Below are 27,076 nucleotides of genomic sequence, written 5' to 3'. Positions count from 1 at the left end.
TATATCTCAGAGGTGTTATGTCAATGGAGGTCACCCGCTTGAAGCTGTGTTTTCAGCACATGACACCTAGGATTGATCACCCTATAGGGACAACAAGTAGAGTAAGCCGCCCGGTGGGGTGGGGGGAGAAGGAGGGATACAGCGGTCGTTGGGGTAGCAAAAGGCAGATGATTTCAAGGAGTCCCCAGAGAAAAAGAGTGGTTGGAAACTGATTGTGGTAGCAATTGTGTAATTCTACATGATATTTATATATTAAAAACTGCCCTAGCATGTGTGTGCAGTAAAAGAGATGCAGGGCTTCCTAATTCAATCAGTGTATGACACCTGTGTCTTTTGTGTGTCCCCCACAAACGATCTCCGTGTTCACAGCTGCAGCAAGTTCCCCCTTAGTTGCTGAGGTTGCATTGATCTTTCTGTAAATCTACTGTTGCTGCTACAAAAAACATACAAAAAACCCCAGGTGACGTAAGTAAAAATCAGCAATGGATTACCTTAGACTTCTGCACGCCACGTGTCTGACACGGGTCTCACATGGCTTAAATCAAGGTGGCAGAAAGGCTGCTTTCTGTTCTGCAGGTTCGAATGACTTTTTCAGCCTCTCCAGGCTGCACTTTTTCTTCGGCTCGGGGTCCTTTCGTCCACTTTAACAGTGGGGACGAAAGATTGGACCTTCTCACTCCCTCACTCTGACCCCTCTGATGGGAGTCCTCTTTCACTTGTGATTACATTGGGACCACGCTGGCAATTCAGATACAGGCAACCTCCTTATACTACGGAAGTGTTGTGTGACCACCCACGAAATAAATCAGATTGGTTACCATGTTCAAGGCATCCATCTTGATTCTTTTCATGGAATATCCTAAATTCCTGAGAAATGTGTCAAGAGTCAGAAGGGAGTATCCTAAGTATGCTACACTGAGGCCTCCCTTCCTCCCTCTACCTTATTATTATCCCCTAAGCTAACCCCCTCATACAGCACCCCAACCCCTTCCATCACGTACCCAAGTTCAGTCTTCATATGGCCTTGGCAGGCCTTGGAGAGTTCAAGTGGACCATGGTGTCCACCAGGGCTGTGGGCAGGTAGCTCAGGGGAAGGTAATAGAGCTTAGCATCCCAGCCAGCTGAGTAGCGGGTGCGGGGGTAGCAGGCGGTCAGGGCATGTTCCATGCAGTCGGTCACCAAGGACAGATTAGAGGAGCATTGTTTCTCTATATTTCCAGCGAGTTTGATGTCTGTCCAGCATGTGAGAAAAAGAAAGAAACATGAAGAATTGATTTTACTTTCAACTCCCACTCCTTATATCCCTTTCCCCCTGTGACCAAATATGGAAGAAAAGTCCCCACAGTCCAGAGCCGTCTCCTATGCTTACTCCTACCAGACAATCTTCACCAGCCATGTCTCTAAGGAGACATTCCATAGTACCCTGTCTGGGTTCAGTCTGAGGATGCAGTCAGAACCGAATGTATGAGTGTTGTACCAACCCTCGAAAGAGAGCCTGAAAGCCCCTGAGGCCTAACACCAGGCCTGCTGGGAGCCCATGGGCTCTTCCCTCTAAGGCTTCAAAATAATAGGCTCAGAGACGTCAGCCCCAGTCAGCAAGGCGAGGCCCTTTCTGTGAGTTACCGATGATGACAGAGGACCAGGGGTGTGGCCGCCCCTCTGTTGGAGAGGCAAACACTGCAGGACAGACCACGTGAGAGATATTAGCACTATGTCATGAGCCAAGGCCTTCCAGGAAAGAGCTGGCTTCTCTCGGCCTTGTCCAAAGCTCACTCACAGGAAGCCAGGAAGTCCTCGCCATAGATCTCCTGGACTTCAGGGGGTGCCTTTTTCCACAGTGCCTGAAAGTTCTGTATCATGTTCTCTTTGTCGGTGATTCCAGTCTTGAAAAAACCAGGCTCTATCATAGCCACTTTCACTCCAAAGAAGGAGAGCTCTCTCCTGCAAGACAGACAGACACAGGGGAAAGTACCTCAGATGCTGTGAGAGAGCGAAAACAAAGACAAAAAGCATCCCAGGACAGGGGTGGAATGGGCTGGAAGCTCGAGGGATCCTGAAAGGCCTTCGGTAATAAGAGAATAATAATGACCGTAGGATTGCCTCTGTAGAGGGAGCCATGGAGGCGGTCTGAACCTATAGTTCGATTTGATGGATAACGACGAGGCTTTCTACTTCTGTAAAAGTGTCGTTTCTTCTGTAAAAATGTCCCAGTTCTGTTCTGTCCTATGGGTTGCTATGAGTTGGAATTGACTTGATAGAGTGAGTGAGAGGTTAAACAAGTATAAAAATTATTTTGCATCGTCAGCTCTTGATTCTACATGTGCTGTACGATAGCCCCAAGAAATGCTGTCACTTCCCAATTCCCTCCTGCTCAGTCATCACTCAGCAAGCCTCCTCAGGGTTATCGCAGCTTATTATTTAGTCCTCCTTTTGCGCTCTGCTCTAGTGAGCTCTTACACTGGCCTTCCAAGGAGTCTCTTTCTGCCTTCAGACTTCCCGCCTCGGATGCAGGTCACACTTTGAGACTCCTCGGACCCCACACTAAAACTCTGCTGCATGGGATCACATGACTGCCCGTTTCCATTGTTCCCTGACGCTGAGCCTCACTGTGGATATATGCGCGTTCGCCCAGCAAACAACAAATCCCCATACTTCAGTGTGCCTCAGACAATTCCCAGAGGGGAGCCCATTTCCAGAGCAGGGAGAGGTCTTAGGAAACTCTCTGGGGTGGCCCCACTCCTTCCACTGAGAGTATAGAGGGTGGCTCCAATTTAGAGGGGGCGAAAGAGTTGAGATCAAAATAACCCCCCGGGAAAGGCTTCAGTGGAAACAGAAGTGAGAGCGCAATGCTGAGGCCTCATTCCCAGGTGCCTACCTGAGGGAGTCCGAGAAGGCCTCAACGCCATACTTGGAGACACAGTAGCCTCCGCCAAAAAGGGACAGTCTGCCCATGATACTGGCCACGTTCACCAAGCGGCCCCTTGCCTTCCTCACTAGGGGTAGCAGGCTCAGGGTCACCTCGATCAATCCCAGAAGATTCACGTCCAGCATCTTCATAAAGTCCTCTTTGGTCAACCACTCATTGGGTGCTGTGGGCATTGCTATGCCAGCATTATTCACCAGTCCCCAGAGACCTGTGGACAGGGGGAAATTAGGGAGGAGACATTCTAAAAGCATGCCGAGTGGGTACACAGTTAGGGTCCTACTGTGAGCGAAAAGATTCCGATAGATGTTTTATGGTGGGAGGTGTTAGGTGTCATGGAGTACACACTTCCGAGTCCTACGTCCTCCTCCCAGTTGTGGTTACCCTTGAGCCCACTGCTGCAGCCTCTGTGTCAATCCATCCAATCAAGGGTCTTCACCTTTTCCACTGACGCTCTACTTCACCAAGCGTGTGTGCTGTCCTTTGCCAAGGACTGGTCTCTCCTGATAAGCATGTCCAAAGTACCTGAGACAAAAGCTCCCCATCCTTGCTTCTAAGGAGCATTCTGGCTGTGTTTCCTCCAAGACAGATTTATGTGTTTTTCTGTCAGACCACCATATTTTAAATATTCTTCACCAACACCATAATTCCCCCTCAATGTCAACTTGTATATAAGTAATTGGTGGTCTCTTCCACAGTTGGCCCCCGGCTTAAGTTTGGCTGAAATGTAGTAAATTTGATTCCAGTGTATTCCATCTGGTGAAGTCCTTATGTGAAGTGTATGTGGTTGAGAAAAAAAAGTATTTTCAATGAAGAAGTCATTGGTCTTCTTTAAATTGTATTTTTAATGCTATTTTATTTATTTTTCTTTGTTTAATAAATCATTTTGTTGGGGGCTCTTACAGTTCTTATGGCAATCCATGCATCCATTGTGTCAAGCACAATTGTACACATGTTGCCATCATCATTTCCAAAACATTTTCTTTCCCTTGAGCCCTTCGTGTCCTTCTCTTTTTTCCCATTCTGCCCCCACCCCCCAAGGTCATTGGTCTTGAAAACTTCTGTCTTGAGATATCCAACTTCATTTCTCTCACCAAGGTCATATTATCCAACTACTATGCTTTCCTCTTTGTTTCCAGCTTGTATATTCCAGTCGCCAGTAATTATCAATGTACCTTGATTGCATGCTTGTTCAATTTCAGAGGGATGACGCTGGTAGAGCTTTCCAGTTTCTTCATCATTGGCTTGCGTAGTTGGTGTGTACAACTGACTAGTAGTTGCATTAACTGGTCTTCCTTGTAGGTGTATAGTAGTATCCTATCACGTACAGCATTAGACCTTATGATCTATCTTAAAACGTTCTTTTTGATGATGAATCCAACACGATTCCTCTACATTTGTCTATCTGAGCATGGTAGACCATATCATTTGTTCATTGATAGTCCGTTACAGCTCACTATGTCTTAGATATTGATCTTTATGTGTTTCATTTCATTTTTGGCAACTCCCAATTTTCTGAGAGTTGTATTTCCTATGTTTCACATTCGGATTATTAACGGATGTTCCCAGCTGTTTATTTTCATTTTGAGATCTGCTCTGTCTGCAAGGGAAGGTCTCTAAAGGTTTGCTCTGTCCCCTCAGTAAGGCTGACACTACTTTGAGGAGGCAGTGCTTCCCCGGTCCCATTTCAGTGTCTTTCAACCTGAAGAGCACATCTTTTGACACCCTATCCATTAATGTTCCTCTGATATCCATAAGGTTTGCATTACCTAATCCCTCAGAAATGTACTGCCCCTTGTTTCTTCCTATTTTCAGTCTGGAGGCTTCGCTGAAATGTGTTCACTAGGGTTGACTCTATTACCGTTTGACATGCCTAGCTTCCAGCATCCTAGTGGCACGTTACCCAGCATAGTATGACAACACGGACAGACATGATGGCTGACAGCCGAGTGGTGGGCTAGCAGATGAGTGGGGTTGGAGGGTAGAATGAATAACTACGTGGTGTCTGTGGGTATTACAGCTCCTGTTAGTTTTCTGAGAACAGTCACTTTGCCATTCTCCTCCTTTTGCTCTACATGGCCTCGTTCAGTGCCCGGTAGATGATGGAGAATCAATATATATATATATATATATATATATATATATATATATATATATATATATATGCAGGAAATAATGTTAAAGAAACAAAGCCTGTCCATTATCACTAGTCTAGAAACACAGATAATAAAGTTTGGGGATTTTTGCTCATTGATGACGATATACTCGTTTACAATTTCAGATAGTTATGAGTATCTTATATTGTGAATGCTCAATAATGATATACTGAAGAAAGAAGAGAAAACAGGGAGAAAGGAAGAATGAGGACCAAGGAGAGTAAGAGAACGAAGGAACAACAACAAAATTAAAGCTAGTATCTGAGCACAATTTGGTTGGAAATGATAGACTTGATGCCCCCTCAAGTCAAGAACTGTTGTATAAATTGATATTTCATGATGCTCACCTTTCTGACTCGATTGCTGAAGAAAAAATGAGTGCATAAGCAAATGTGAAGGAAGCTGATGGTGCCCGGCTATTAAAAGATATAATGTCTGGAGTCTTAAAGGCTTGAGATAAACAAGTGACTATCTAACTCAGAAGCAGCAAAGCCCACATAGAAGAAACACACCAGCCTGTGTGATCATAGGGTTTCGATACGATCAGGTATCTGGCATCAAAGAACAAAAAATCATCGCATTGTGAATGAGGGGGATTTCGGAGTGGAGACCCAAAACCAATCTGTAGGCAACTGGACATCCTCTTCCAGAAGGATCATGGGGAGGAGATGAGCCAGTCAGGTATAGCACTGATCAAACATACAACTTTCTTCTACTTCTTTAATGTTTCCTCCTCCTCACTATCAGGATACCAATCCTATGTTGCAAATCCTGCTAGACCAGAGGATGGACACTGGTAGAGGGAGGAACTGGAAACACAGGGAATACAGGACTGATAAACCCCTTAGGACCAATAATGAGAGTAGAGATACAAGGAGAATAAGGGGAAGGTAGGGGAGAAATAGGGAACCGATCACAATGATCTACATATAACGCCCTCCCTGGGGGACAGGCAACAGAAAAGTGGGTGAAGGGAGATGTTGGACAGTGTAAGACATGACAATAATAATAATAATTTATAAATTATCAAGGGTCCGTGATGGAGGGGGAAAATGAGGAGCTGATACCAAGGGCTCAAGTAGAAAGCAAATATTTTCAGAATGACGATGGCAACAATTGTACAAATATGTTTGACACAATGGATGGATGGATGGCTTGTGATGAGTTGTATGAGCCCCCAGTAACTTGATTTTAAAAAAAAAAAGAAGAAGCAAGAGAGTACTGAGGAGCTGGCTGGTGGGAATTGGAGAGCATTGTGAAGAATATAGGAATAACAGATGAAGAAAACCAAACAAACCCACTGCCGTCACAGCAGTTCCAACTCATAGCAAGCCGGCATTAGGTTTCTTGGACGGTCACTCTGCGGGCGGGGACAGCTCCATGTTTCTGCTGGGCACAGGCTGGTGGGTGTGCTGCCTAGCCCACAGCCCCACCAGGGCTGAAATATTCAACGGAAACAAATGACTATTCAATGAGGGAGGGGAGACAGACTTGAAATCCAATTTTGGCGGGAGGTTGGGGAACAATCCTGCATTTGAAAAACAGGACTGCCTTGAAGCCAATTTGCATAAAACACAGAGCACCATCTATGTAGAGAGCAAGCCTTACCTTCCACGCTGGGATGACCAGAACCAGGCATGCTCACCCCATGCCCTAGTGCCCAGACTACATCCTGAGCTCCAGAAAATGTCACGCTCTGCACCCCCCACTCCAAGCTCAGATGACCACTTTTACCACACTTTGTCCCTAGGCCAACCAGGTTTCAGAAAACCTTCTCTAGAAATTGCTTGGGAGGAAAAGTACACACCCTAAGAACACGCAGTATGACAGATTTAACCGCCAACTGACATTAGAGCAGCAGAGCAGGTACCAGCTGAGTTCGGGTTGAGGGTGGTAGCTGTTGATTTTCGAAGTACTTGACCAAAGAGATGGATGAGCCCTTCCCCTGCTCAGAGACATGCCCCGCCCATATAGAAATGAAAATGTTTTTATTTTGATGAATCTTACCAATGTACATGTTTAGAGCCATTTAGTTTAAAAATGATTTAAGATAATAAAATGTAAGAAACAATTGCAATATGAAACAAAGTGCTGTTCAAATACATAATGCCGAAGTAAAAGAATACAGTTCTGAAAAGCCAACGGAGAAGTTCTCCTCCGGAACACGTAGGGTTGCAACCATTTGCCTGGCAGTGGGATGGGACAGAAAAAAGATGTGGTAATTGTTGTCTGTGGTCAAATCAATTCCAATTCATAGCAATAGAAAATTCTAAAGTATTACGTTTCAGAAGAAGTTTTCATTATATTATAAAACTCATCACTTAAGAATATTTTTATTGGCATGTCCTTTATGTATCATATAATTTAATAGTTTAATCATATAAAGAAGAGTCTTGCAGTCATTGCCACAATCAATTTCAGAACATTTTCTTTTCATTGTTAGCTCTCCATTTACCCCATCTCTCCCTGCCATACGCCCAGGTAGTTACTAATCCAGTTGCTGTCTCTGTAGATCTACCTATCCTGGATTTCATACACAGAAAATCAGAGAAAACACAAACAGGAGCAAGCAAGCAAGTCAACAAACCAACAACAGTGATAGACAAAAAGAAAAACCTCAATCCAAGAGAACAAGAAAAATTAAAAATTTAAAAACAGAAACATTAATATGTGTCAAATGGAAGATCCAATGATAATGTATTACATCTTCCATAATAATGTTACAACACCCTTTATTTAGTTAAAAAAAAACTGTTGACCTCCCTCTACTATGGTTAGAGGGGATTCTCTGGAGGCTTAATCCATGTGAGGACCCTGTGGGTAGTTACATGCTTTCATGTCAACTTGAAGACATGTAAAGTATAGGGGTGGAGTTTAGGTTGTCAAGCAGGTCACAGCCTGATGCGGCCTCCTTGTGGGTGTGGCCTGCTCATGAGGACGATTCTGGGAATCTCCCCTCTCTCTGCATTGCCTTCAACTTCCTGCTGGCTGACCCTGATTACTGCCAGAGCCACAAGCATTAGGTCCACACAAACTTCCACCCACCAGCCTGCGATCTTCCTACATTTCGCATCATTTCTGTGTGGATTTGAAGATGTATGGACTTGTGGACTAGTGTAGGACTTAGGAACTTGAGTTGGATTGGGCTGGGATGCTTACTTGATGTATGACTGCTTCTTGACATAAATCTCCTGCTTGGACACATCAGTGTCTCTTGGTTTGTTTCTCTAGTCAACCTGGGCGAAAACACCCTGGAAATGGATTTTAGGTTTCCACTATCAACCATAGCCTTCTGTAAACCAGATGTTTACAACTTACACTCTAATAGTCTTTCTTTTGGATTTGGACTTTGTTATTTGCAATCCTTGGATCACACAGGCTGCTGTGCTTTTCCATGTGGACTTGGTTGACACCTGACATAGAAGACAGACCTTTAAGACCTTAGACACGTTTTTTTTTTTTCTGATAGCCAGGCACCATCTGGTTTCTTCAGCATACATTACTATAGCACCTATATTTTCAGTGACTTCTTTACGAAGGTGAGTATCGAGTAGGGTCATGTCCTAAGAACAATTTGTTCTTAGATTTGTTAGCTAGAATTAACTGTAGCTAGAATTAAGTGTGAGGCCAAAATCCACTGATATGTCTATGGTCTATATATGTCTATGGTTTATATGTGTCTCTGGTTCACTTTGGGGATGTCACCATCATTTATGATAGAGAATATTATAAATCATCCCCTTGGAGTATAAGGCACTTCTATGGATAATGTCATTAATTTAGGCAATGGTGTAGATTTTAAACAAAGTTGATAAGAGGAAATACAAGTATAGGCTGGCTTGCTTTTTTTACAGATTAAATTTTTAAGTGATTAGACGCTATTTACACAAACCATATAGGTTGGTGATATGGCAAACTCTCAATAACACTCATTCAGAAAGGCGATCCATATGTAACAGATTAAGACATGTCATAAGAAAGAAAGGCAGATATTAAAATAATAAATATATGGTATAAGGCAAGAGATAAAAACTAAAGTCCAAGGACCATCAATTACATAACATTGGGATAGCAGTTATCTGCTTCCTCTCACACTAAGGAGTTTCAGTCTGATGTCCAAGGGAGCGTGTTGGCTCCTTAACTCACAATAGGTGAGTTTGAGGTAAAGCCCAGTTCACTTAGTGGTTTTTCCACATCAAATCTCTCTGGTTTAGCCTATGAAGGACGTTGTGGGCCTAGAAATGAGAAAGTCTAAAGTCTCAGTAGTCCACAGCATGTGGCCTGGGTCAACAAGGGCTGAACAGAAACTAAGTCAAAAATATCCACTCAGGAATATAGTACCAGACATTCCTCATTCCGCTTTAAATGAAAAGGATACAAAATATAATCCCATACATGTCATAATATTAACAGTTGTTATCTCTTGGTGATGAAATAATGATCCAATATTGCTTTGATCTTTATCTCTTACTGTCGCTTGCACAATACTCATGTTTCAGATTTACAGTCAGATGAAGAAGTTAAAGATACCTTCACCTCTCCCTCAAAAAAGGAAGTTCCAAAGTATTCCAAAGGCTCCGGGATCCAGTTTCCAGTCGGTAATCTGGAGTCAGCAGTTAGAACTCACCACTGGACAACGATGAGCCAGTTGAATTTCACAAAGATTTACAGCATTGAAAACAATATGGAGTAGTAGACCTTGTCCTAGAAGGCCCTTCTGTCAAACCAAACTCATTGCCATTGAGTGGGTGCCGAATCCCAGTAACCCCCATAGGACAGGGTAGACTGCGTGTGTGAGTTTTCTAGACTGGAACTGTTTACAGGAGTAGAAACTCCCTTCTGTCTCCCACGGAGTGGCTGGTGGAATTCGTACCCTGCACTCCTCTGAAAATGGGCTTATCTTCATTCTCTGCATAGGTGGCTCCGGTCTTCCTGAAGAACACAGCACTGAGGATGCGAATCCGCCTCCAGTGTGGCCCCCGCAAACTCCCACTGAAAGGTTCTGACAGAAAGTCAGCCTCGATCCCCACCTCAGAGGCACAGACTCAAACAAAACAAGAACTGTAGCTCAGGGGAAGGGAAGAGAAGAGAAGAGATATTAATTGCAAAAGACCAAATTGTCATAAGCACATACTCACTAAAACTACCGAGCCTCAGAATTGAGTTGGAGAGAGAGAGGGAAAGAGAAGGAATTCGGGCTGGCAGGGTGGTGATCTGGATGAGCAAGTATGGATTCACCCTGAAGCACGGGAATTCAGCCATAGGCATCTCTCCAGGCAGCAGAAGAAAGGTCTCCCAGTCACACACAGACAAGAATCAAACTGACACAAACAACAGGAATCTGGAAGGTACCTCTGTCGCCCACACGCTCCTTCACCAACTTGGAGGCTGCTGTGATGCTCTCTGTCTGGGTGACATCCAGGATCACTGTCTCCAGTCTGTCTGACGTCTTGGCTCTCAGCTGCTCGGCTCCCTGCTCCGTCAGACACCCAGCCAGCACCCTCAAACCTCGCAGGTCCAGCTGCCTGGCCAGCTGGTTCCCGAAGCCCGAGTCACAGCCCGTGATGAAGACATACTTGTCTCGCAGGTGGCTCACCACCTGCCTCTCCCGGTACCAGCGCAGAAGGTGATACAGGCCCACGAGAACTGCCAGGTAGAGCCACATGTCTTCCTTCAGGAGACAGACAGGCTGGATCAGAAAGGGGTCCGGGACTCCCAAATCCGGAGGGCCGTGCAGTCAGCTGCTCTTCAGCCTCTTTGGCACAGGATCCTCAGCTATCTTGCTGTTTAATTCCTCTCATATGCATGACTGACCTTGGTCCAAAGTTGTGGACTCTGCTCTACTGATACCAGGTCTAATGTCATTGGATTTCCCAATGACCGCCTTCCTAGCCACCTATCTGTCTGAGAAGCCTTCCTCTTCCCAGCCAATCTCTCAGTATGTCCACTCCTCCCTACTCCCTACCTAGAAACAAACACATCCATACACATCATCATAGATACACGGACACTTGGACACACACAGGTGCACACACACAGTCACATACATTGGAGCCCCTTTGGTTTAGAACTCTGTACATTCACTTTATTTGCTGACCAAGTCCCAGATTCTGGACTCTGACCGAAGTGAACTTTTTACTGGGAGGATACAGTGTGAGTCCAGAAACACCAGGTTTAAAATCTCAGCGTTGCTATCAATTGTCTACTAGCTGTGTGGCCTGGGGCAGATTATTTCTCCTTCTGAGCCAGGGTTTCTTCATCTACCACACAGTTTTACTCTTGTGAAAATTAAGTCACTGTTACTTTCTCTGGGATTCAAAGAGAAGGCGAAAGAATGTGGAGGACATCCAAAAATTGCTGTTTTGGGAAATGTTTTGTGATACAGATTTTTCAAGTACTAATTTAAAAAAGGAAGCGGGTAAAAACACATGAGGTCATGAATGTCCTTCTGATGGTGTCGTTGAGGACAAATGTCCAGGATCGGTAGTTGGCTCTCTATTGGCATCATTCACACATTAAGACAGAGACTGGAATCTGGGCCTGTCTATGTGTCTCCTCTGCCCACTTTGCATGCCTGGTTTCCTTGGGAATCACAATGCAGCTCCTCTTTCCACAGAAAGATGTGTGGCATCACTAAGAGGGTGCTTGACCCCAAACCAAAATCATGGGAGGAGAAATAGAATGGCGCTACAGCACTTGGTAAGGAGAGTTGCCAAGGAAGGTTGAATAGGACAACTTACGCCTATTGTTGTGGGAATTTTACCATGCCCCCTATTAAAAATGCTTTATCTGGACCCCCCCGGGCCTTTGCTCCTCCTGTCTAGTCACAGGTAGAGAATCTGGCCCCTCAGCACTGACGCTCTAAAGGCAGAAACCATCACCGCAGCCTTACTTTCTAAGTAAGTCCTGATGCCACCAGGACTCTGATCATCAAGGACAACGGGCACAGTGTGTCCTAAACCCCCTTAGGCGGAGAGGAGCTCCAGCTCCAACCATCAAAAGGGACCAAGGGGCTTATGGAAAGGAATAGGGAGCTGCCCCCTAGAAAACTAAAGAGAAGACTAGTCAACAGTGTTGACTCTCTGAGTCTGAAGATGGGACCTAAGAAGATCACTTCCATTTCAGGACAGAGGATGGAGCAAAGAGGGGCCGAGAGCTGGGAGAGTGGGGCTGGGACAGGAGAAGGCACGGTTTCTGTGTCCTGGGCATCTCCCCAGTGCACACACTCATCTGAGCTCTGACCCAGGAATAAAGGAAAAGAGGAGATGCATGGCCTGGTGAAGGAGAGTTTTCTCCTGGAAACAGAGGCTCCTAGGCAGGCAGAACAGACATGCACTTTCCAGTGTTAATGGGATCAGCAGGGAGCCAACTACTGCTCCTGGAAAACTGACCTCCATGTGGGAGGCTGCAGCAGCACCGCAAAAGCTCTCAACGAGAAAAACTCATTGCTGCTGAGTCCATTCCAACTCACAGTGACCCTACAGGGCAGGGGAGAGCTAGCCCTGTGGATTTCTGAGCCTAACTCTTTAGGGGAGTAGATATGCCTCATGTTTCTCCCACGCAGCAATTGTTGGTTTCAAACAACTGGCCTTATGGTTAGTATCTCACTGGGTAACCGCTACGCCACCCACCTGGGCTGCAAATGTCACCTTTTGGGCACTTCTTGGAGTACCTGCTAGGACCCTGAGAGGGATGAGAGGAAAAAGGCGGGAGCAGGAAGAAAGGGCTGTGGAAATCCTGAGCAGGCCAGGGTGGACAGGAGCTCCTAATGGGGCAAAACCTCTCGATTTCCCAACCCTGCTAAGGGAAGGGTCATCTTACTTACTTGGAACAAATTGGATTCCCCACCTCCCCAAGAACCCCAATTGTTCTTGGCCCAGGAATGCCTAAGGAGCCCCAAGGGGTTTTGGTCGCATCTCTGACTCTCTCCTGATTGCCCTTGTCTTCGTACTGCTCCTCAACAAATGCAGGACGTTCCGTGAGTGTGCCTGGGTCCTCTGAGGAACCAGGAAAAGGAGGAGAGAAACCTGAGAACCCCCTTCACCAGGGAGCAGCAGAGGGGAGGGGACAAAGAGATACCTGGCAGAGAAGCCAAGGGCATCAGTCTCCTGCACTGGAGTCTCTTGGGCACCAGGCACTCACAATACCCGGGTTAGCACCCCAGGGTGGGCACTGGCTGCACACCTGAGTCCCAAGTGGACAGAGTGGAGGCACGCGCCTTCTGGTGGCATGACGCTCGCTGCACGGGCACGGGGCTGTGGAGACTCCCTGAGTCCCAGCATTTTCCAACAGGAGCAAGTGCTGCCAGAAACACTTGGGACTCATTACATGTTTGATTCTGAATTAATTTTTTGGTCATCCAGCATCCTCAAACTTTTCACTCTTAGTAAAACTTTGGGCTTTCCCGATATTCACACCCAATATGAGGTCATGACCTAGTTTCAGAAGCTTTCTAACAGAACCTCAACTTCACTTGAGGGTGACAGCTCCGCAGAGCCCCTCATCCTCTGTACACGCCCAAGCATAGGAAACCCGCTTGGGAAGAGATTTCAGATGGGAGTTAGCATGAAGTGTACAAATCCGTTTCTGGCACTACCCTGCACACAGCCCCCTGGAAGTCTGGACACAGGAGGGGGATGCGGAGGATGTAGAAAGGAAGGAGACATACACCACATGCCCTGCGGGAACCAAAGATGAGGGCTGTGGGAGGGGGTGAGAGCTGCCAGCGGGCACTCACAGACTCCATGGTGCTCAGAAAGGGTCAGATCAGCAAAGGAAAGGGTGGAAGGCAGCCTCCCTGGGTCTTACACCCTCTGTGGACTCTGCCTCCACTGGGCGTCAGCCCTGCCCAGATCCACCACACACCCTGGCTCCCTCCCGGGAAAGAAGGGGAGGGGCTGTAAGTGGAGGTCATAGCAGCAAGCAGAAATGCAGCCAGCCCACAGTTCTCAAACAGCCTCTGGGAAGGACATCTGTCAGTGAGGCCACATCGCTAACACTGTCTCACAAGAGGGCATAAAATGAAACAGTCATTTTGTTGCTTGCTTGTTTAGTTGGTTGGTCTCCGTGTTCATGTGCATGTGCGTGTGTGTAAGAATATCATTAAGGATGGAGAAAAGTATCTTAAGACATTTTCATTTTATGTGGAACAAAACTCAAAATCATGAGAGACCAGACTTGCTGCTCAAGTAATGACTGGTGGAGCATCCATAAGACCATGGCCTTTAGTCACCCTTCACGTCTGGAAAAGAGCTTCCCCCAGGTGAGAACAATGAGTCATTTAGAATCCATGGGGTAGCATTTACCCAAGGACAAAGGGCAAAAAATTAGAAAAGGAGAAATAGAAATAGGAAACGGAAAATTGAGAGTACACTGAAGGGATTGCACAGATGAGTTGAAACAAAATGTGTGCAAATTGTTGAATGTTGAGATAGTTTATTGTGCCAGCCTGGCCGATAAACAAACACAAGTGGGATTAATTGAAGGACAGAGAGATCAGTGGCTCTGTGAGCCTCGTCTTTCTTGTCTCTCGTTCTTTAATCGTCTAACCAGAGTGCAGCTGCCTTGCTTGTTCTGTGCCTCAATTTAAAGGGCACACTACCGGTGGGAGGCCTAGCCTGTGGACTGTGTCACTGTACGTTAAGGTCCCTTTAGAACCACACGAATGAAATTTACATCTCCAGAGCTGAGGACTGACAGTTGGTGACCTGCCTTGCTGTTTGCTGCCTGTGCTGGGATTGCCTAGCTCTCTCTCTCTCTCCAGAGGACTACAGTGGGCCTCAAGATTTGAAGGACTGCTAGTGTCTCACAACTCTCTCATGGGAGTGAGTCGCAGTGGGCCTTGTATATTGCTTTATAATTAAACTGTTCATTTCTTGTATTATAGATGAGTCTGTTTATAACTTAACTGTTCATTTCTTGTATTATATATTTGTTTATAATTTAACTATTCATTTCTTGTGCTATATATCTATCTTTATAAATATATATATTTATAAAATTTATCAGCAATCTGGTTTTATCTTTCTAGAGAACCCTGTCTAACACAAATGTAAATCATGATCTGCTCTATAACTTTGACCCAATTCACAATAAAACTTCTCCGTTTTTTTTTTTAAGTCTCAGGTGAAACTTGTAGAGCTTGCTTTTCTTTGAGTGGAAGAATATGGATTGACTTCAGTTGGGTGAAATTAGACACTGGTGGACTGAGAGTCTTGAGGACAAGGTCCTGTCATCTTTGTAAGTGTAATTCCCTCAATGCCTCACATCCAATACTCACGACAAGTTCTAGGATCAATGGCAGGATGCTATCTGACCCCAGTTACGCTGAAACCCAGGACTCTGTTGTTTCAACAGCATAGTGTTTCCTAAAGCCTTCATTTCCTAGTGTTTACAATAAAGGAGGGGAGACTAGCTGACTGGGGACGTACCTTTTAACTAGAGCTGGTGCAGTGGTTTCTGCCACTACAGTCTGCTGAGTCCATACTTAAACTAAACCCATTGCCAAGAGTGGGTTTTGACTCAGTGACCCTATATGGAAGAGAAGACATCCATATAAACTTAAAGAATAAATGTATTTCCTTTTGAATGGGAGTTAATATATCATATCATTCCATAGTTCAATCACATCAAGCAGTATTGTGTAATTGCTACCACAACTAATTTCCCAGCATTCCTTTCCTTCCTGGACCCCTTGACATCTTTCCCTTTTATACCCTTCCACCACCACTATCCCCACCCCCACCCCCACCCCTACAAAATCCTTATTCTACTTGCTGTCCCTATAGGTTCACCAGTTCTGAGTTTTATATACCAAGAAACAGAAAAATATATAACACAATTACCAGAGGGTGAGTCCCAATGAAATAACACATCTGCGATAAACCCTAATATGAACAAACAAAAATACAGAAAATGTTGAATACCTGATCAGGTCCAGCATGATCAGAGGGAGGAACCAACTGACAAGGCTTTAACTGTTCAAGTCATATAACATTGTAAAGACGACAAATCCTTATAAAAACAGACTGCCACGTCTTTTACTTGGAAAGCAGCTGGTGGGTTTGAACTGCTGACCCTTCAATTAGCAGCAAAGTGTTGTAACTGCCTGAATGGGAAATTGTGCACCTGGTGATACAGGAACAAGAGTCAGCCTGGCCAAGGCCCCCCACTGCCCCCGGATCAGCCTTCCAGGTTGAGTTCCGTGCCTCTCTCCTCCTTCAGACCATCGTCCTGAGCACAGACTGGTCAACGTCACCCGGGTTGGTGGAAACCCCGGAGTTTCTATCTTGGAAAGCCCAGGACTCAAGATCTTGAAAATGAGCATAACCTGGGAATCTTCCCAAGTAGCAGAAGAGAGTCTCCCCTCTACACAGAGAAAGAAACAAACGGGCACAGCCAGGAATGTGAGTGTGACCTCTGTCACCCCACGCACTTTCATCCGCTGAGTGGCTGAGTCCAGGCTGGATCCAGGCATATGAGGGCCCCTAACCATTGATAATCAGCTGGGCGCACCCTCTGCCCCACCTACTCTACTTATGCGTATAGTTCAAATAGATTATGTGAGATAAATAAATAAATATATATATTAAAAATATACATATAACCTTTCTATGTATGTTAATTATTCATGATGTAACTACTATGAAAATGTGACTACAATGTTAGCAATTAAATGCAAAAGTGGACTATGCAATTAAAGCAAAACGAAGGGAATTAGATCATACAATTTTAATAAAAACAACATTTTCTAGTAGTCACATTTTCTACTGTGCACAAAATAAATGTTATTATTGACAAAATTTAGGACATAACCTATGCAAAATTTTTAGATAGTTCAACGCACCTTGATTGAGTTTACTGCCATGGTTGACTGAGGCATGTCTTGTAGAGTTTTCATGGCATCTGGGCCTGGACTGTCCATTGGTTTTCACCAGAATATTCCAGGTGCAAACACTCCTGTAAGTATCATGCTAAAGGGCATTGGTAGTCTCCTGACTAGAATACATGGATCAGCAGGAGTGAAGTTACATGATGGCTTTCTCAAAGTGGACCAGAGAGTTGTGACTTAATGCAAACCATCCTGGCCCACGCATTGCTCATGGTGGGTCCGGTTACAGATTGGGTGAATGCAGCCTGAGTTCCACTCAGCAGTGCACTCCTACCGCTTGTGTACTAGAAACAAACACTGTACTCCTAAGGGACCTGCGGAGATAAGCTTCAATTACTTGAGAGGTGATGAAGGCGTAGGGACCTCATACTTAACACACTTTTGTGGGGGTGCTTTCATGATTCTGCATGGATTTCATTTCCTGGGGGCATATTCTTATGGGCTGGGGCTTTTAGCTTCTGAATTTAGCGCTTTACCTTTGCACTGTCTTTTCCTTGTGTACCATCTATTAGGCAACTATGGGTGTTTGTTTTGGACAACTGACTCCCTAAGCTTGTGTTTACCTTGCTTATTGGACTATCTGTCCCTGGCTGCCATGATGCTATTTGATATCATTGTGTCCAGGACACTGTATTTCCTTCATATTGATTCTCTCCTGGTTCTTTCAGGTGGATCTAGTTTGTGCATTTTAAGTTAGCCATCTCCCATTGTGAGGTTTGTTTCAATCTTGCAGTTTGGTGAGCCACACTTTTGCCGTTTCCCTTTCAGAAGACCAAAACCAAACAATCATATTGATACAAATGAGGGTTGTTGGAGTGGCGACACAAAGCCTATCTGTAAACAACCGGACATTCTCTTACAGAAGGGTCACAAGGAGGAGACAAATCAGCCAGAGTGTAGTATAGCATTGATGAAACACATGATTCCTGTAGTTGTTCCTTTAATCATTTTATTGGGGGCTCATACAACTCTTATCAAAATCCATCCATCCATCCATTGTGTCAAGCACATTTGTTGCCATCATCATTCTCAAAATATTTGCTTTCTGCTTGAGCCCTTGGTGTCAGCTCATTTTCCCCACTCCCTCCTTGTTCTCCCCTCCCTCATGAACCCTTGATAATTGTAAATTATTATTATTTTGTCTTATCTTACAATGTCAAACATCTTCCTTCACCCACTTTTCTGTTCTCCATCCACCAGGGAGGAGGTTATATGTAGTTCCTTGTAATTGCTTCACCTTTTTCAACCCACCCTTCTTTTACACTCCCGGTATCTCCTCTCTCACCACAGGTCCTGAAGGGATTATCTGCACTGCATTCGTGTGTTTTAAGTCCTATCTGTACCAGTGTATATACTCTGGTATAGCCAGATTTGTGAGGTAGAATTGGGATTATGATCGTGGTGGGAAGGAACCATTTAAGAACTAGAAAGTTGTATGTTTCATCATTGCTATACTGCATCCTGACTGGCTCGTCTCCTCCCAGAGACCCTTCTGTAAGGGGGTGTCCAGTTGCCTCCAGATGGGTTTTGGGTCCCCAATCTGCACTCCTCCTCATTCACAATGATATGATTTTTTTGTTCTGTGATGCCTGTTCCCTCATCCCTTCAACACCTTGTGATCACACAGGCTGGTGTGCTTCTTCCCTGTGGACTTTGTTGCTTCTGAGCTAGATGGCTGCTTGTTTACCTTCAAGCCAGTAAGACCCTAGACAGTATTTTTTTTATAGCCGGGCTCCATCAGCATTTCACCACATTTGCTTATGCACCCAATTTGTCTTCAGCGATTATGTTGGGAAGGTGAGCATCATGGAATGTCAGTTTAATAGAAGAAAGTATTCTTGCATTGAGGGAGTACTTGAGTGGAGGCCTAATGTCCATCTGCTACTTTAATACTAAACCTGTAATTATATGCACATAGATCTGACTGCACAAATCTTAATATAATTGAAAGATTACATTAATATATGTGGCAGCAGTAGTTGTGATAATTACATAATCTGGTGTCAATTTGGGACTTGAGAGAATTTAGAGTGATGGGGTGCACTGTAGTCTGCTAATTAGGTCATAGCCAATAAGGCCTCTGGATGGACATGGCCTTTACCTGAGGATTCTGGGAACTCCTGTATTTCCTCCTTGGAGGCAGGAGACACTCTCTTCCTCTCTTGGCTCACTCCCTGGGATATGCTCTACTGAGAAGACACATTATACTATGCTGATAGACTCCGTGCTCTGAGAACTGGAGAAGCCACATGGAGACCCCTGCCAGTGCCTAGATGCTTACAACGTCACTGGACACACAAGACTCCCCACTAACTGGCCTGTGGCACGTGGCATCATTGCATTTGGTTCATGGGTCTCTAGAAAACTTTAGAGATTGGTATCAGACATATGGGTTAATATCGGACTTGGCTGGGATGTTTTCTCAATATTCAATTCCTCTTGTGTAAAAACCTCTTTCTTATATACATATAAACGTATCTGTGAATTTGTTTCTCTAGTCTACCAAGATTAACACAGTAGTGTATTGGAGTGAATGGTGACTGATGTTAAAATGAGGGCACTGATTGGGAGGAAAGGGATCCTGAAACTTGGGATGAAGGCATATGGGCGGACAATCAGGAAGATGGGGACATTGAGCCCCTAAACTCCATAGAATCACTTTAGCCAACAGCACCATCCCTTTCATAAGAAGAAGGTAATCCATTCATATTTGGTTAGGTATACCCCTAGATATTTCAGTTTATGATAGGCTAAAGTGAAGGGTACTACTTTCTTGATCTCTTTTCTGTAATCCTATCAGTTATAAATAGCAATCCAGTGTGGGTGATAGACCAGCTATCCAATATCAGGCTGCATCTGAAATGAGGCGTGTGGATGAAAGAAAAAAGAAAGAGACATATACAAAGTATGGGATTGGGAGGACAACAGTTTGATGGACTGAAGTCCAGAGTATATTTGAAGCTTGGTTTTTATACTCTTCTTACAAGGGAATGGTTACAAATAAAAAATCAAAGAACTTGCTTTAAAAAACATTCTTAACCTCTTATCTATGCAAATGTTACTTAGGTAGTCACACTGCCTTAACATTTGATTAATAAAAGCTCAACGTTCTAAGATAAGCACAGCGATATGCAAGATTCAAAAGAATCTTAAAGAGGTCTTAAATAACTGAGTTATCTTGCAATGTTTTCAGCTGCAAAGTCATAAATAACTGAGTTATTTTGCAATGCTTTTGTCTGCAAAGACACAGAGGCACAGGGGACTAATTGGTCACCCACCAAGAAACACCTGGACCAGCTGACCTGATGCCTACATCTCCCCCTTCTTTATTTACTAAAAATGAGCAAAGCGGAACTGGGTCCGTCTTAGGTTGGGACAGGTTCTGATGATCTTATCTGTCATTGGGTCTACTGTTATTTAAAAACAGTTTCCTGTCTTAGGTTGATGCATCTGAACTCAATCCTCTTACCCGTTACTGACTGCCAGTCCTTCAGACTTTGCGCAGGGGGGTAACTCCACGAACTCAATTCAACTCAAGGCTGTTCAGATGAACTTGTGACATAATACGTGCCAGCATGGTTTGAAGACATTGCAGAGAACAAGGTAATAAAATGCAAAAATTCCCAAAGTGACACCCAAACTAATAACATATTCCAACCAATTTTTAAACATACTTCCGTCTGGAAGAAGCTTATGTAAAGTGTCCCAAAATTCATTGACCACTTGCGCTGTATCAGAATGTAAGACAGGAGCACGTTGTAAATCTACAATTTCTTTATCAAATTAATAAGATTCAAAGATGCATTTTTCTTATGCCAAATCCCAATGATATGTTTTTGAATATTATCCCACAAATATTGACTTGCATTAAACTATTTTCAAGTAGCACATATTAGTTTATAATTGGCATGACACACAAACTTCTGAATCTATTTCGTTCTCTTAATTTCCTCACCCATTTGTAATACAGAATCATATAACATTTCTAATTTAGCTTCCATATCATGATCTATATCTTCATGTGTTACCAGTGTTTCCGTAAGGTATGACTCAACTGGTTAACATAATGAGCAGTTTGTACATTTTGTACTAAAGCCAGTAACCGCTATAGCTGTAAATTAAGCTATAATCCCTAAGATCGGTGTTACCACAAATCTTTTGGGTCTGTCTAATCCATTTCTCATGTTTCCTAAAATTTTCTCCACCATGTTTGATCCTTTATCTTCATACCAATCCTCTTGTATACTAACTGGAATCATAAGAAAAGGTGGTTGTTTTAAAACTATTACTTGTAGTCCTTCTTCTATAACAATCACACAACTAGTCAATGTACACTTTTTACAGGATACATTAAAATTATTATGGGCAACAATAGATATGTTTACTTTTCCTATTTAAAACACATATGGAGATCCAAGACAAGACTGAATATATCCTTGCAGTTTACAAGCATTATTTAGTAACAATGATTCAATATCACTGAAATTTATAGACGCCTTTGATGACCCATTTGAGGATAAGATCCCTGTCTCATTCAAATACCATTGTAAAATGTGACCAGATGCAGCAGTTATCTTCCACAAGTCTGAACACGTTCTTTATGTTGCCACAGTCCTATTGACAATCTGTAAGGCACAGAGCAGTCGGTCTGTGTAACCGTGTTGTTGCAAGCGGGATTCTTAGGATCATATATGCTTACATTAGACCAGTCCCACAGAGTGGTGTCAAATCCTTCTGCAGTTATACTAGCAGGGTTAGCCATATAACACTGCTGCCAATGAATAATCTTTTCAGGTAAGACTTTGGCTTTAATGCAGGGATGAAAATGTGGGGGAGGTCTCAAAGTTTCTGTTGCAGAATTTGTGGTGACTGGATGCTGTAAAATGGCATATGCAGACCCTTGAGTCCTTAAATTAGTCCTATTCACTAGCATGCATCCTGGAACACGACTATTGAAACTAAACCATATAGGCATGCCTCTTCCCATTGCTTCATAGGTGAAATTAGACAACACTTCTCTGGGCACTGCTCCATGTGGTAGTCCGACGAGACGACTGTCATTTGCCCAAACAGTGATAGCTGCTTCAGTCCAGCAGGCAGGATGTGAAAATGGAGGGTTTGGGACATATACCCAGTAGATACCCTTGCCAAAGATGCCTTCAATCCAGATGATCAGGAGCATCAGGAACTGCAGCGTCTTCATCTTGGATAGTCACAGGTGGTAACACAGGTCTCACCAGTCTTTCTGGCAGCCAATGAGCGTTTTCAGCGTCCTGTGGAACAATACAAACATGTCCTTGTCCCCAAATCAGGACGTGAGCTGGCTCTTGCCATTGTCAAGTAAGTGGATCTTTCCATTTTGCATATGCTTTGTCTTTATGTTTAGAAATCTTTTTCCAAAGGCGGTCAGAAGCAGACTGACCGTGTACATCCAAAATAAAAAAATTTAAAATAAATAAATTATGATTAATTAAACTGCGAGGAGTTGAAGGGTATATCTCCCCCTTCTTTATTTTATCTAATTGTTGCTTCACAGTCCCATTGGCATGTTCCACAATACCTTGCCCTTGAGGATTATAAGGGATTCCAGTTGTATATTTAATTCAAAAAGTGACACAAAATCGAGCAAATGATTTACTAATATAAGCGGATCCATTATCTGTCTTTAAGCATTTAGGTATACCAATGATAGCAAAACAGCGTTACATGTGTTGAATAACTAAAGATGTTTTTATGCCAGTCATAGGAGTGGCCACCATAAATCCAGAGTAAGTGTCCACCGTAGCACGCAAATAACTCAATATACCAAATAAAGGAATGTGAGTAACATCTATCTGCCAAAGATGTCCTGAGAGCAGTCCTCTGGGATTAACACCTAAATGAGGAACTGGTAAATGAGGAGCACAATGAGGACAAGATTTTACTATGTCCCTTGCTGCTTCTTTAGATATGTTAAATCAATGCTTTAAAGCCTGGCTATTCGGGTGATGTAGTTGTTGCGAACGCTGGCCTAAAGTAATTTGATCTTGAGATAAACTGACAGATGCTCCTACAGCTCGAGTTGCCCAATCAGCTAAATTGTTGACTTCTGCCAAAGCCCCAGGTAGTGAGCTCTGATAAGTGCCGCAAAATAAGGATATTCGCGGTTCCAAATTAATTGTTGTAATTCACCAAATAAAGCCAAAACAGGCTCATTTTGTGATTGAATGCAAGCAACAGTTTCTAAATTATTTAATGCGAAAACAAAATATAGACTGTCTGAATAAATGTTAAAAGTTGTTCAGTATGTAGTTGAAAACTGCTGTGATGGCATGTAGCTCCACTAATTGTGCAGACTGAGCTAGAAATTTTTTAACAATAGTATGTCATTTGTAAGAAAGAGTTGCAGTTCCTTTGGAGGAACCAACAGTAAATATTGTAAGGGCATGAGGTATAAGTTTATTTTTCTAAATGCTGGGGAAAACAAATAAATGTTTTTTTTAGCAAATTGTAACAAATTATCTGGAGGATAAATATTGTTCACCAATCCACAAAACCCAGCAAATGCTAATCCCCATGAATCACAACTTTCCCATAACCAAGAAGTTTGGGATCTGTCATAGAGTATAACTATAGAATTAGGGTATTTTCCAAAAATATTGAACAGACTCAGACCTACCTTTCATCACTAATTCAGCTATTTCTTCGAACTAAGGTTTTAGAACTCTTTTTCTTGAAGAAGCTAAATATACCCACAAAATGGTCCTTCCTGCCATAACACACCCGTAGGTGTGTGATGAGTGGGCAAGATGTAAAAGCACCAAAGTTTACCATAATTCATATACGTAATTTGCTGTTTTTGAATACGTAAATGTACTAAATTTAAAGTTTGTTCTGCTACAGGGGAAATTTCCCAAGTCGAATTTGGATCAGGATCTCCTTTTAAAATATCAAATAAAGGGTTAAGGTCTCCAGTACTTATTTTTAAATATGGTCTAAGCCAATTAATATCTCCTAGTAATTTTTGAAAATCATTTAAAGTTTGTAAGTGATCTTTCCTTATTTCTATCTTCTGGGGTTTAACAAAACCTTTTTGTTAAAAATGTCCTAAATATTTGTAAGGTTCTATAACTTGTACTTTTTCTTATGTTATAACAAATCCATGTCTTTTTAATGCTTCTCGTAGTAAGTAAAAAATAAAGAGAGCCTCCTTTTGGTCCCTATGAGCCATCAAAATATCATCCATGTAGTGAATGATATACACCGATGGTTCAGGGTTCTAACTGACTATATAGCTGCAAGTACAAACTTTTGACACAAAGTGGCGCTATTAGACATTCCCTGAGGTAAAACTCTCCACTGATAACGCTCCATAGGTTCTTTAAAATGAATACGAAAAGCAAATCTTTTATAATCTTTGGGATCCAAGGGAGTAGTATAAAAACAATCATTTAAATCGATAATAATTTTATGTGTTACTGGGAATAGCAGAGGAAATAGGCAGGCCAGGTTGTAAAGCTCCCATGGTTTCCCCGGGACAATTAACTTTCCTAAGGTCTTGTACTAATCGCCCTTTACCTGATGTTTTCTTGATAACAAAAATCAGAGAATTCCAAGGTGATTTGAGTGGTTCCATATGTCCCTTTTCTAACTGTTCCTGCACTAACAGTTTGGCAGCTTTTATCTTTTCTTCATCAAGCGGCCATTGATCAACCCACACAGGCTCATCAGACTTCCAAGTAATAGCATCTGCATGCGGTGCAGACTTGTCAGTGGTCGCTATTAAAAATTTCCTAAACCCAATCTGTTTGAGTTTCCCTGGGCTTGTATGGGCTCAGTAATGCCTTGTCCTTTACTTCTGAGCCCGGTACCAGGAACATGTCCTGGGTCAAACATCATATTCGTGACTTGTTGGTTAGGCGAAAACAGCATTACATTCATTTGACTCAATACATCCCTGCCCCATATGTTTATGGGTAAGTGATTAACTATAAAAGGTTTAAAGATACTTTTATGTCCTTCTTTGTATTTCCATTCTAAATTATCAGAGTTTTTACAGGGATGTTGAGCCTGCCCTCTATGCCCTCTAAGTATGTATCTGCAGTAGAAAGAGGCCACTGTACGGGTCAATGTATTTTTGATATACAAGATACATCTGCTCCAGTGTCTAATAATCCTTTAAATTATTTTCCTTTTATGGATAGTATTAATTCAGGCCTTCCTTCTTTAAGGTTTCTGATCCAGTAGGCATCCGAAGAGCCAAAACCTTGGTCTCGTCATTCTTTATTATGTTTCCATCCTCCTTTATGAAAAGGCAATAGTAATAATTATGCAATTCTATTTTCTGGAGACAAAACACTAACTTTAGTAGGTGATGAAGCCATGACCTTAACTTCCTTGGTGTAATCCTGATCTATCACCCCAGGAGAAACTTGCAATCTCTTCATAGTGGTGCTGCTTCTTCCCAAAATGAGCCCTACCGTGCCTGGAGGTAATGGTCCATATACACCAGTAGGAATGGCTTGTATTCCCATATCTCCTGTTAATATGAAGCGGGTGGAGGGACTGAGGTCCAATCTGCACTTCCTGCTGTTGCCTGATAGAGGTCATGAATGGATTGTTGTTGCCTCTCTGCAGTGCCCCGGAAACATTTTGTTGGGCCTTGAGACTGGCCCCGTTGGCAGTTCCCCGAAAGCCCACTTAACGGTTTTCCATCTATATCTGTTTCAGATTTGCACCTGTTTGCTCAATGTGGTCCTCTACTTAGGGAAGTAGAGGGCCTCTTTTTAGGGAAGTATTTTTGTTAGGACTTTTTTTGAAAGGTGTCCTTGTCTACCAGAGGGAAAGCAAGGTCGCATTCCTCCATTATTAGACCTTCCTTGGAAGTGTAAAGATTCCTGAAACGTTTTTCCCTGTACAGCAGCAGCCATAGCCAATCCCTGAATGGATGATTGGCCAATGTCAGTGCAAAGCCTAATCATGTCATTCAGACTATCCTTGTTTTTATACCGCGTATGGCAGATTTACATGGGCCATTAGCATTTTCAAAAGCCAAGTGTTTTACAATCACATTAGTGCCTTCTGACTGTCCTAAAATTCATCTGGCAGCCTGCCAAAGCTGATTAAGAAATTCTGAAAAAGTTTCAATGGGGCCATGTATAACTTTGAACACTTCTTCTGTGTTTCTTCCTCCTGATGGCAGTTTTCTCCAAGCCCTACGATCATCAGCCACTGTCTGAGCGTAGGCTCCTAAAGGATTATTTAATTGATTTGGTATGTCACTATAATTTCCATCACCTGCTAACACCTCATAGTTTATTTGTTGTTGACCATTACCTGCATTTAATTTAGCTGTCATCTTGCAGGATTCTGAAAACTCAGACTTCCAAAGCAAGTAGTCGCCCCTGATAAACACGCTCGAGCTAGCTGCTTCCAGTCTCCTGCACAAAACATATCATCTCCTATTGTGGCTTCTAATAACTCCATAGTACAAGGAGCCACAGGACCATATTGAGAAACAAGCAGATTTTAAATCTTTTATAGTTTTGAATGGAATGGGGGAGAATATTCGTCCCTATTCTTGAGCATTTTGTTCCCCAACCGGATAACATCCTGGAATTTCTAAATCTCCTCCCTATTCTGTTGCTAAAGCTACGGTTTGTTGTAAGGCCGATTTTGGGGCTCAAAAGCCTTTCCTAAAGGGAAACCCCTTTGTTTTCCTATAACTAATTGTGACATAGATTCTTGTAGGGCATTTAAAGTCTGCCAAATTTTTTCCTCTCCTTTTTCCTTGTTTGCTTCACTCCCCTCTTCTTGTGTCATAATCACTTGATCATAATTATCTATCTCATATTTTGCTGTCGCCTCTGCTGAAGTTTGTTCACCGGATGTATCTAATCCATCTGTTTTTAATAATTTCTTATATCTAGGGGCTGAAGGCTCATTTTCATCAATATTATTTTCTATAGTCAATTTATCAACTTCGTGCCGAGGATCTATACAATCTTTTATTAAGCCCCATAAAGTAAAAGCAAAAACTGGAACCTCGGCCCGTCCATTGGTAGAGTAAAAATCCTGCAACATTTTTCCAACCTCTTCTCACGTCTTTAAATCAACTCATCCATCATC

The 27,076-nt window shown here is 43.1% G+C and overlaps 1 protein-coding gene across 1 annotated transcript; it reads right to left on the bottom strand.

The window, feature by feature from the left end:
* Positions 1–1,014: 1,014 nt before the first annotated feature.
* LOC142450871 (retinol dehydrogenase 16-like) lies at positions 1,015–10,744 on the bottom strand. The gene is made up of 4 exons (XM_075552806.1): positions 10,432–10,744; positions 2,876–3,134; positions 1,778–1,941; positions 1,015–1,232 (listed from the first exon to the last, which is right to left on the bottom strand). Exons 1-4 carry the CDS (start codon positions 10,742–10,744, stop codon positions 1,015–1,017), a joined length of 954 nt encoding a protein of 317 aa, XP_075408921.1.
* Between the last annotated feature and the right edge of the window lie 16,332 nt (positions 10,745–27,076).

This window comes from Tenrec ecaudatus, chromosome 6 (assembly GCF_050624435.1).
Source record: "Tenrec ecaudatus isolate mTenEca1 chromosome 6, mTenEca1.hap1, whole genome shotgun sequence".
Lineage (NCBI taxonomy): Eukaryota > Metazoa > Chordata > Mammalia > Afrosoricida > Tenrecidae > Tenrec > Tenrec ecaudatus.
This window is presented reverse-complemented; position numbering and strand designations above follow the sequence as displayed.

Excerpts from the sequence above, each read along its gene's own strand:
- LOC142450871 (XM_075552806.1), bottom strand. The coding sequence starts at position 10,744 with ATGTGGCTCTACCTGGCAGTTCTCGTGGGCCTGTATCACCTTCTGCGC. Across the intron at positions 3,135-10,431 it reads GGAGCGTGTGGGCGACAGAG|GTCTCTGGGGACTGGTGAAT; the intron begins GTACCTTCCAGA and ends CCCTGTCCACAG. Across the intron at positions 1,942-2,875 it reads GCCTTCTCGGACTCCCTCAG|GAGAGAGCTCTCCTTCTTTG; the intron begins GTAGGCACCTGG and ends TCTGTCTTGCAG.